The 12,087-nt window shown below is 38.3% G+C and overlaps 1 protein-coding gene across 1 annotated transcript; it reads right to left on the bottom strand.

Moving 5' to 3' along the window:
- Positions 1-5,411: 5,411 nt before the first annotated feature.
- LOC144656521 (uncharacterized protein C1orf50 homolog) lies at positions 5,412-10,386 on the bottom strand. Its single transcript, XM_078516745.1, has 4 exons — positions 10,250-10,386; positions 8,374-8,576; positions 7,155-7,295; positions 5,412-6,445 (listed from the first exon to the last, which is right to left on the bottom strand). The coding sequence occupies exons 1-4, from the start codon at positions 10,269-10,271 to the stop codon at positions 6,179-6,181; spliced, it is 633 nt and encodes a 210-aa protein (XP_078372871.1). The 5' UTR covers positions 10,272-10,386; the 3' UTR covers positions 5,412-6,178.
- Positions 10,387-12,087: the final 1,701 nt, after the last annotated feature.

The following is a 12,087-nucleotide window of genomic DNA, read 5'->3' as shown; positions in this document are numbered from 1 at the left end:
ACTTAAGAGAGACCGGGGATTATAAGCAGGTCTATTAAACGCACTCTCGCTGGTCAGGGGCCCATCACCCGGAGCGTGCAACTTCCATACTGCGTTTGTGAAACGGCGTTTTCATAACTAAAGTTATTTTTAGATAAGATTTTCCCGCGAATTGGTTTCGGATAACCAATCACAAGCGATTTCGTAAAAGACTGTTGTCGTGTAAGTGTAACTACTGTACCTCGTCCACCTTGGAAGTTAGCGGATACATGGAAGGAAACTTTTTCGGAGTAATCTTTAGTAGAAGCATTTCAAGCGACAATTTCAATTTTCCTCGCAAAGTAGTAGCTTAAGCAGTAATTTTTGCAGAAAAGGCTTAGCTAAAGATAACTTAACTTGTGAAAACAACGCTGCACAAATATAGAGAGGTTGCACGGTCCGAGTAATGTTACGTAACAAAGAAACAAACACAAAACAAAGAGAGCGCGCATAACTAACACCCTAAAACAAACACAAAACAAAGAGAGCGCGCATAACTAACATAACAAACAACCTGATATGCCGCTGAAGCGTAACAAAAAGGTACTATTAGGTATTTACCGTACCCAAATTCAGCCAAAACTCCGGTGATATTATTCGCTCAGTTGAAGCCATGCTTGCCAGACACGTAGTACAAAATGTGTTGACCTGCTTGTATTGATACTTTTTTGGTCTTCAACACTTTTATCAAGTCGTCTTCTCACATATTTTTACTCGTTTGTTTGGAGTTTCATTCCCTAAATTTTCAAAATCCAAATTTAGCGAAAAATTTGGAAACTCCGACTCCATTGTTTCAGTGTGAATGTTTTCGTACTCGTCGGCAGACATCGCGCAATTGGCGAGCGCGCTCAAGTTTAGTTTTGGCGGGAAAGTTTTTCTCGTTTTATGACCGGTAAACACCAGCTAATTAAAAATACTAGTTTCTGTTTTATTGGTAAAACCTCTTTTCAATTCATCGTACGTAAACACTACTTTAATTCAAAGTAACCGTGATATGGTGGCATATCAGGTCAGTGACTTGATATCGTAGGATATCAGGACAGTAGATCGCGCTTCTGATTGGCTACTTGCGAATTTGGGAACGGTAAACAAAGAGAGCGCGCATAACTAACGTAACAAACAAACACAAAACAAACAGCGCGCATTACTAACGTAACAAACAAACAGCTGCAGAGCGCATTACTAACGTAACAAACAAACACAAAACAAAGAGAGCGGGCATCACTAACGTAACAAACAAACAAACACAAAACAAAGAGAGCGCGCATTACTAACGTAACAAACAAACACAAAACAAACAGCGCGCATTACCAACGTAACAAACAAACACAAAACAAACAGCACGCTCAACACTAACGTAACAAAAAACACAAAACAAACAGAGCGGGCATCACTACCGTAACAAACAAACAAACACAAAACAAAGAGAGCGCGCATTACTAACGTAACAAACAAATACAAAACAAACAGAGCGAGCATCACTAACGTAACAAACAAACACAAAACAAACAGAGCGGGCATCACTTACGTAACAAACAAACAAACAAACAGAGCGTGCATCACTAACGTAACAAACAAACACAAAACAAGGAGAGCATGCATCACTAATGTAACAAAAAAACACAAAACAAAGAGAGAGCGCATTACTAACGTAACGAACAAACACAATAAAAGAGAGCGCGCATCACTAACGTAACAAACAAACACAAAACAAGGAGAGCACGCATCACTAACGTAACAAGCAAACACAAAACAAGAACAGCACTCATCACTAACGTAACAAACAAACACAAAACAAAGAGAGCGCGAATCACTAACGTAACAAACAAGCACAAAACAAGGAGAGCACGCATCACTAACATAACAAACAAACACAAAACAAAGAGAGCGCGCATCACTAACGTAACAAGCAAACACAAAAAAAGGAAGAGTGCGCATCACTAACGTAACAAACAATTACAAAACAGAGAGAGCGTGCATCACTAACGTAACAGGCAAACCCAAAACAAGCAGAGCGCGCATCACTAACGTACCAAACAATTACAAAACAAAAAGAGCGCGCATCACTAACGTACCTTATAACATAGAGGGCAAAATTACTGAATGGTGATTGGCTGAGACAGAGGGCATTTTTCCTTAATTTTGGTAATTGCCCCGGGCAAAATTACTTGATCCTGATTGGACAAACAGGAAAACTGCTTGTTCTGATTGGCTGAGCGCGCTGCACTTCGTTGGCTTCAAGACGGCGGGATTTTGAGCAGAATTTTCAAACACAGCGCTCGCTTGTACATCGATCTTTTTGAAATTTGACTTCAGTTTCCGCAGATATGTGATGAAAATGGTATGGAAATGGGGTGATTACTTGAAACGAAGATCCGAAATTTGACACAGAAGATTATTACAGTTGAAAACGGTACAGAAATTGCATCAGACACTTGCGAGTGTGCGACGATTCAAATTCATTCGTAGCGGACGGCAACTGACATCTCTGTTTCACTTTTGTCATCGCTAAGACTCATCACAGGCAACCCAGGATGTAAAGGAGGACATATATAGTTTGTTCTGTGAAAGAAGGTCACATTTATTGGACAAATTACTTCTACAAGTTTGTTTGGGGTCGTCGTTTGCTGTTATCTAAGTCGAGGACTGACATGTGAGGCCGCTCGTGGGAAAGCTCCAAAACGTGCAAACAGGTGAATAAAATTAAGCTTACGTTTATATTGAGTGTTCGCTTGTTCAGTCGTTAAAAGCTTTTTTACTTTTTCACGAATTTCGTACCTTTCATTGCATACAACTGTCAGCCTTATTCTCTTCCGAACGTCAAGATTTGCTCGATTATGAGGAACGTTTTCGTTTCGCAAGCCAAATTAAGCTTCCCGCTGCACAGAAGTCATTTTTATAGCATCAACAATTTTCAGAAAATTTTGCCTTCTATGTCATAAACAAGTAATCACACGTTTCCTCGTAAAATTACGGATTAATATCACTTGTGTTTTCAGAAGTTGTAGAAATTGCCAGAGTCGCGAAGCGACGATGGCAATTTCTACAACTTCTGAAAACACAAGTGATATTAATCCTTAATTTTACTCGACCCCATGCGATTACCTATAAAAACAAACACAAAACAAAGAAAGCGCGCATTACTAACGTAACAAACAATTACAAAACAAAGAAAGCGCGCATCACTAACGTAACAAACAATTACAAAACGAAGAGAGCAAGCATTACTAACGTAACAAACAAACACAAAACAAGGAGAGCACGCATCACTAACGTAACAAAAAAAAAACACAAAACAAGGAGAGCGAGCATCACTAACGTAACAAACAATTACAAAACAAAGAGAGCGCGCATTACTAACGTAACAAACAAACACAAAACAAGTAGAGCGCGCATCACTAACGTAACAAACAAACACAAAACAAGGAGAACGCGCATCAGTAAAGTAACAAACAAACAAAACAAGTAGAGCGCGCATCACTAACGTAACAAACAAACACAAAACAGGTAAAGCGCCCATCACTAACGTAACAAACAAACACAAAACAAGAAGAGCGCGCATCACTAACGTAACAAATAAAAACAAAACAAAGAGAGCGCGCATCACTAACGTAATAAACAAACACAAAACAAAGAGAGCGAAAAAAAAAAAAAAAAAAAAAAAAAAAAAAAAACGCACTACTAACGTAATAAACAAACACAAAACAACGAGAGCGCGCATTACTTAAGTAACAAACGAATGCAAAACAAAGAGAGCGCGCATTACTAACGTAACAAACAAACACAAAACAAAGAGAGCGCGCATCACTAACGCAACAAAGAAACACAAAACAAGGAGAGCGCGCATAACTAAAGTAACAAATGAATGCAAAACAAAGAGAGCGCGCATTACTAACGTAACAAAAAACACAAAACAAAGAGAGAGCGCATCACTTACGTAACAGAGAAACACAAAACAAGGAGAGCGCGCTTCGCTAACGTAACAAGCAAACACAAAATAACGGGAGAGCACGCGTCACCAACGTATCAAACAATCACAAAACAAGGAGAGAGCGCATCACCAACGTAACAAACAAACACAAAAAGAGGAGAGCGCGCGTCACCAACGTAACAAACAACAAAACAAGGAGAGCGCGCATCACCAACGTAACAAACTAACACAAAATAAGGAGAGCGCGCGTCGCCAACGTAACAAACAAACACAAAACGAGGAGAGCGCGCGTCACTAACGTAACAAACAAACACAAAAGAGAGCGCTTATCACTAAAGTAACAAACAAACACAAAACAAAGAGAGCGCGCATCACCAACGTAACAAAGAAACACAAAACAAAGAGAGCGCGCGCATCACTTACGTAACAAACAAACGCAAAACAAAGGAAGCGTGCAACGCTAACGACTGCTTTGTATTGCTAAGTTAGTAATGCGCTCTTTGTTTGGGTTATTTTGCTTTATTGGCGTATTTAACTTCTGGTCAGTCGCTTGTTGGTCCAAAGAAAGACGAAATTTGGGGCAAGAAGTTAGGTTCAATAGTTGATAGTACAACTTCTTGCACCACAAAGCTTTCCGACGATTTTTCACAATATAGATAAGGTCAGCATCCTTTAAAGCATCCTCTAAAGCAAAATTATAGTTATGTTTCTTTATTGGGGTGTAGGCAGGATCACTTCCTACAATAGTGGTCGATGCAGGTAGGGTCAGCCCGAAAGGGTTATTACATGTTTTCAGACTGGAGGTATATAAAAGAGTAGGGATTTTACGTTTGCAGTATACAACAGGGTCAACCTTAAACAGACGCATTTAATGACAGACTCATCAAAGTATTTTAAGGGGTTATTCAAGTCAAAGGTTTACAAAAGGGATATAGCCTATCTACCACAGGTATGTGAACGGGGCACTGTTTTCTAAAGTAGGTAGGCGCAAAGGTAACTTTTTCTCCCTGTATGAAGCTTTCCTTAGTTACCACCTCCCCTCGCGCATTTTTCATTGTTTTCACATAACATTGATATGGCTTTGTGCTATCTTAAGTTTTCATTAATTTTCTGAAAGCATGGATATAAATTTGTAATTTTACTTTAAATGTTATGGAAATTGATTTCCTAGATTGCAGGAAAATGACCAAAAAATTAATGTAACTGAATAAGATGTTCCAAAGTTGGTTAATATTGCAATGAAATATTATTAGTGTCATGGCTGTACCTAGGAATTTTTGTCTGCGGGGGCAACTCCACTTATCTTTGCTGCAAATGCAAACTCCAATATAGCTACAAGAAATAGCCCAGCAAAATCAAACACTTATGCTAAAAATTATGTTTTCCTGGCGGAGGCAACTGCACCCCCCTCCCCCTGCTAGGTTACGGCCCTGAGTGTTCAATACATCATTCAAGGCAGAAATTTAAAATACGATCTTAAATCTTTATTTTAAAATATAATTCCACATTGTGACATCATGCAGTGCACCCTTAAAAAATAAAATTGAACCACTTAAATTTTTTGATAGTCAAACCTCTGTTATATCTTATTGGGGTTTATCTTGGTACGGTTTAGTACTGCTGTTTCTACCTGAGCATAGCTTAAGTCAGTTCACTATTTCTGTTTTAGCTATCTCTCTGATGCTGGTCTTAAGGATTAATTTACATAATCAATAGCTAAAATAATAGAAAATAAATAAACTAAAAAATAGTTTTTTAAAGGAGGATACAATGAGAGCACCACAGCTATAAGGCTGAAGTAATTACTACACAAATAATAACACATATTTAAAACTTTCTTTCTCTCTTCCTTTAGGGCATCAATATCAATCTTGTCAAGTTCCCCTGATGTACGTGAGCAAATGCTGGACTTGGTCTGGCATTGTAAAGTTGAGGGTTTCTTATTGGTCTCACTGGCCAATGCCATACTGAGTAGAACTACAGTGTACATGGTAAATGTTCGCCTCAAATCACTTGCTTTGTTATTAATTTTGCTTATGCTGTTTTTAGACTACAGGACATATGAAGTCCTTTGTTTGCATTCTAAAAACATGGGGTTCAGACAGGTGTCCAATCCCAAATTGTCTATCTGATCCTCTTTCATTGCTATTATTTTAAAACGCGGCTTGTAATAAACTGAATGTCTGAATTCTAACTCAATAAAAAATTATCCAGTATTGAGTTTCCCGTTTACTTTGGCTCTTCAACAATTGGGTGTGCTTGGTCACTTATGTCTTCAATCACAGTCTTGTGTTTAAGGGCTGCCTTTGCAGAAAATCCATTGCTCTTGTGTGGAGGTAAAACATATTCAATTGCTGGGACCTCTGCTGAGAGCAGCTGGTCTACCAAAGCAATGTCCTTGCTGCGTCGTTCGACATCTTCAGCTTTAGTCCAAGACATGTCAGCTTCAAGCCGATAAGCTCCCAAGGCCTCATGAGGACAGCTTGGACCCCATTCCTGTTGAAGAAACTCAATATATGAATATGAGGGAACCACAGTAAGTATCTGGAAACCATCTGGAAAAAAAATTGGAATGTCCATCTGCCTCCCCTCAGGAATTTCCTGGGCCTTTGACCCTTGTCTTGTCCATAGAGCCGCTTGTCCCTCTTAGCCAGTGAAGCGAGTGGCTCTGGGGACACGAGTTGATTGGCTAGATTTTAATGAAAGGAACAGCCAATCAAAAGAATTGTTCTATAACTCCCTTTGTAATAAGAAAGTTTGAAACAGTTGATTTAATTTGGCTAGATTTGAAACTCCCTTTTTTAAAATCAAGCCAATCAAATCATGTGTCCCCAGAGCCACTTGTTTCTCATGCAAAGTCTCTGCCGGCTAAGAGGTAGAAGCAGCTCTTGGGATGAGAATGCTTTGACCCCATCCCTCTGGAATTTCCAATACCCTCTGTGGTTTAGAAGGACCTGCTTCAAAATGTACCTAGAACACAGGACACCCAACAGTACTGGTTCCACTTTGTCGAACAATACTCAACAAAATGACAAGAACCCGAAACAAAGTGATGACAATTTAGGATAGTAGGTATTGAAATGTATTTCAATACAAAGAAACTTGAATACAAGCAAATGATCATTCATTAAAATCACAATAGGTTGGCATGGAAAGAACATAACTTTGATGCCATTTCAGCATTTATAAACTTAAGCCTTGCTACCTTTGGTGAAAGCATAGAGAAGTATGTAGTTCCATTTTGTCTTTTGTACAAGTAATACATCTGGCCTGGTCTTTTCTTGAAGTTGCAAGCAGCATGGTGGAGTTCAGCATCTCGTTTGGTCTCCTCTAATACTTTCCTGGCCTGAAAATCACGTAATAATGATATTTAGCTTTTGACAGAATGACTTGATTTGATTGAGTGAGCAAAATCAATCCACGTAACAACCAAAATCTGAAAGGAAGTGTGACATTCACATCCGGTACTGGTATTATTATTTTTTAATTGTTATTCTTAAATAAAAGAGTGACCAAGTCATAAGAAGGCTGTAGAGTGACAGCCAAAAAGTCATTCTTTTTAACTTTTTTTATGGGGTATTTAACAATACCCCATAAATGGCTGAATTTGAGATCTTTTGTTCCTAAATTACAATAAACCGTAAGTCAGATAAATAAAGATCACTTACCGGTATCTAATGTTGATTGTGGGTTATTGTGAGATTTGGTGAGGTTTTGGGACGATTAATTCCTCTGGTATTAGTAGGGGGCGTCAGCGGCCAGTGAGAAATCAATCGTCCCCAAACCTCACCAAATCTTACAATAACCCACAATCAACATTAGGTAAGTGATCTTTATTTATCTGGCTTATAGTTTATCGTAATTTAGGAACAAAAGATCTCAAATTCAGCGATTTATGGGGTATTGTTTTTGATCGTTTGAGTCAAACCGAGAAGACGGTTGCAAATTATAAACGAGGCCATCGCTTGGTCTGCCTGTGGTTTTGAATGAAATAAACTGTATGACTGTTTTAGTGTATTTGCTGTCTGTAAAATTTGAGTTAAGTTCTCAGTCAAAGTACTGGAAAAGTAGGTGGCGAAATCACATGAAGTAGCCGGTGAATTTTGCCGGCCACCGGCCCTTATTGAAAACCCTGAAAGAAATGTCTCATAAGCCTGAATTTAAACTGTCTTTTCTGGTCACCTACTCCTGAGAAAGATGCCTGATTCAAATAGCCACTAAAGCCTTATGTCAATGAGATTTGCCACTGTCAAAAACTGGCTAGTGAAATTGATTGGTTGACTTTTTAGCTGAAATTCAGGGGTAGACAGCTAAAACTTAGGCTACAACTTGATATGTCACCAATAAATTTCTCTTAATTATTAAAAAATAGTTAGGGTTTTTAACCAATCTTTTTAACAAGAAAAAGCTCACTCAAAGCTTACTTGTTCTTGCAGGTGTCGAATCTGTTCTGCAATCAGTATGAGTTTATTACTAGCAGCACATCGGACAAACTGATCAGCCTTCTGAACTTCTTGAGCTAACACAACCAAGTCATAAGGATCTTCATGTCTGTGGACGCGCTCAGGGTTTACAAGCTGCCTAGTGGCTGCTGAGTCAGGGTCCTCCACAGTGTGTGGAACAAGTGCTAAAAATAAACATCACATTGATAGTAAGATAGTTTGAAATAATGATCAAGATGCCACACATTTTTATCTTTTAGCCTCATAAACAAGTGGCTGATTATTGATAAACTTGCAATCTGATTGGGCTAAACAGACACCTACTAGAGGGTAGCAAAGGGGGAATTGTCAGCCCGTTTCACGCACAAATATTAACCCTTTCATTTGCAAATTTTCCCCACAAAACATGTTTTTTAACTGTGAAACTGAATTTTTGGTGCTACGGTCAAAGTTCTCGATAGCGGACACCCTTGGGACGCGAAAAAAGTGTCCGTAACTGGAGCTGGCCGCTTACGAGAATGGTTCTTGTTAGCGGCCACTAGAGGTGTAGGGGATCTGAAAAAGGGACCTCGATCAATTACAGGTGTATTGGCTTGTTTAAGCAACGATTTTGCACCAAAAACGGATCATGTTTTTCTTTGATTGGCTCTGTCAGAATGCAAGCGATATTCAAAATGAACAGTTCTGTAGAAAGGTCAATCCAAGCTCTATCATAAACTTATCCCAAAATTTCACTGACGTGCTAACTGATGACGTCACAAGTGGTTCAACGACCGCGCTTCCAAAGAGCGCCTAAATGCCCTTTTGTAAGAGAAAGGGTTGACCAAATTCACGTGTCACATATATTTAAAACAGCAGAATTCACAGATCACGTGTCTTTTCTAGCCATTTTCACAAGTCACAGTTTAATTTTTGCCCTATTTTCATGGGTCGCGATGTAATTTTTGCCCTTTTCACGTGACACGCATTAACCCTTTGCTACCCTCCTACTACTGATAATTTGTGGGAAGGTCCTCAGAGGACACATACAGTTAAATTGAGCATTACGGCCAAACGAAACCTTCAGTAAATCAGTTTAATTAATCAGCCACTGGGTAAGTTAACTTAGGATACTATTTTACAATTTGAGTTCCCACTTGCAGTTTCTATCTACTTTCATAGTTGACTCAGGACTTCATCTTTCACAAACTGTCAACCGATAAAAATCTTGTAGGCATTACATAATTGGAATGAAGGGTACCAGTCTTCAAAACTGGCAGGTATAAAATTACACATATATTTTGCGTGAAGTGCCTATCAACAAAGATTCCACAAACAGAGTTATAATTGTTAACGATCAGAATTGGCTGAGGGTACAGTTCTTCCCCATTGGCGTGAATCAGAGACTGATTAGTGACTCAGTGATGTCTTTTTGAAAATGTTTGAGTGTGAATCAGACATTTTATTGAACACATTTACACATAAACTGCACAGTCATAAATTGAAATATTAAGTTGCCTTTGTATAATGGGCATTCTCAAATAAAAGGCATTTATCAAATAAAAATTTGTTGTAGCTGCAAAATAATTGTTACGTCATAATTGATTATTTAGTTTATCCTGCAGATTATTTTCCAACAAAATCATCGCAAAACATACTTATAAGGAGTCAAAATAACTCAAAATCCCTCCTAGAATACAATCATTTGTATAAAAAACACAATTGGCAAGCCTAGAAAAATACATAAGCTTAAGCTTTGAACAGTTTGTTCATGTGCTACGTTGTGGATGGTCACTGATCGAAAATTTGGCTACATTACATTGACCTCAATAGATTTTAACGAGAAAATATATGTATAATATATGTAATTTCTACTCACCCAAGAGTGCAGGATCATCCATAACGAAGATCAGTAGATATACTACACCGAAGGGCGATAGAAGATACAAACCGTAATGTACGACAACTGTCTCTTCCTTACGCAATGGAGAAATGCAAAGTGATTTTCCTTACTCGGCTCCAGTCTGTTCTTGCGCAATAATTACAACTGTACCTACTGAACGCAGGCTCGAGCACAGGGAGCCCACACAAGCGGTTTACGTTGGGTCATCAAACTTTTAATTCCCCCCCAACCCAACCAATAACAATACTTTACAACCATTCTTAACATTTATAAACCATTCAAAACAATTCAAATAAAAAACACAAAACAAACAAAAACAAATAAAAAATAAATTATATAAAATGGGGGGGCTTTTTTGCTGGTTGTTGGGGGGGCTGTTCTTTTTTTCAGGTTTTTGGGTGCTTGCATTGGGGTCTTTTGCTTTCGGGTGTGGGTCTTTTGTTGGGGTTGGAGTGTTTGTTGGTCTCCCCGCTCTCTCTTTGGTTCCGCGAGTGGATTTTTTCTGAATTTTGTCCCAGCTCGTGTTCGGCCGTCCTTCTCTTTTTTTTCTTTTTTTTTAGTTCATTTCCCGTTTTCTTTTTCGTTTTTTCTTTTTCTTTTCTTTTCGTTGCGTTTAGTTCTAGTGAGGTTTTTTTTGCACAAATCCATTTTTAGTAAACAAATATTTTTAAGTTTTTTTATTTTATATTTTTACTGGTGTTTTTTTGTTATTTCTTTATTAGTTCTAGTAATTTTTTTAACTTTGTAATTATTCCTTCGTTCGAGGCTTCGTGTGCCTGAACACTGGCGAATTTCTGGTGTAAATGAAATGTATGAGAATATCGAAAGGGTCGAGAAGGGTCTTATTAAAGGGTTCTGTTTAAAGGGTTCTGCTTGACTGGTACTACACGCTATAACTTTCCAGGTAACCTGCGATCAGGCATTTTTTTTCCCTTGCAAAGACGAAAGAGGGAAAAAAGAACCCCGCTTAGTAGTAGGGAGGGAGGGCATGATTTCAGGTTACTTTCCAGGTTGTACTCCTAACACGAGGAATTCAAACCAGTTCGCGTCACAAATTTAGAGCGAGTTCAAGAGGTGAGCCGTGCGAAATGGGAGGTGGGGTGGGTGGGTAGGCTTTTATATTTCAAGCACTTATTTTGTTTTTACTGAAACGATAGCATGTTATTTAGTACGACTCTTTGATCAAGATTTGATCAGCAGGGATTTGCTGAAGCAAAGGCATCTGAAAAACCAAGAAAGATTTATTGCTGCTCGACGTTTCGGGGTGATTGCGACTCCATTGTATGCTTATTTTGTAGCTTTTCCTGATTTGCATGCTATTTAACAAGTCTCTTGATAATGGAGTCACAATGACTCCGAAACGTCGAGCAGCAATAAATCTTTCCTGTTTTTCAATGCCTTTGATAAAGAAGTTGTATATTCGATTATTTTCAAGTTATGTTAACGGTAAAAATCACCGGTAAGGGAAAAAGGGCAAGTTTATTAAGACGCTTCAAAGAATGGGTGTGGATGGGGATTTAAAGAGGATTTTATACAGTAACGATCTCTTTATTATAGAAGTTCCAGGCTATTTTGCAACTTTAACTGGTCACAATACAAAGGAGTAAAGTCAATTATATAATACTCTTTTGCAAACTTACATTTATTTTCAAATCTAATACACGTACACCTTGAGCTCTGTTCATGCAATCGTCTTTCAAATGTAGTTTAAAAATTACAAGTTTGAATATGCTATCTAGCTAGTTGCATATTAACAATAATGATTTAGGCATCGGTCCAAACAATTCACTCACTCTCGCCATTCTTGATATAAA

The sequence above is a fragment of the Oculina patagonica genome, chromosome 6 (assembly GCF_052425735.1).
Source record: "Oculina patagonica isolate OP01 chromosome 6, crgOcupat, whole genome shotgun sequence".
NCBI lineage: Eukaryota > Metazoa > Cnidaria > Anthozoa > Scleractinia > Oculinidae > Oculina > Oculina patagonica.
This window is presented reverse-complemented; position numbering and strand designations above follow the sequence as displayed.

What these genes read in the sequence shown, in the direction of transcription:
- LOC144656521 (XM_078516745.1), bottom strand. Translation starts at nt 10,271, where the DNA reads ATGGATGATCCTGCACTCTTGG. An exon ending in GGATGATCCTGCACTCTTGG is followed by an intron (nt 8,577 to 10,249) that starts GTGAGTAGAAAT and finishes GTTTATTTTTAG; the next exon opens with CACTTGTTCCACACACTGTG. An exon ending in TCTCTATGCTTTCACCAAAG is followed by an intron (nt 6,446 to 7,154) that starts GTAGCAAGGCTT and finishes TTTCTTCAACAG; the next exon opens with GAATGGGGTCCAAGCTGTCC.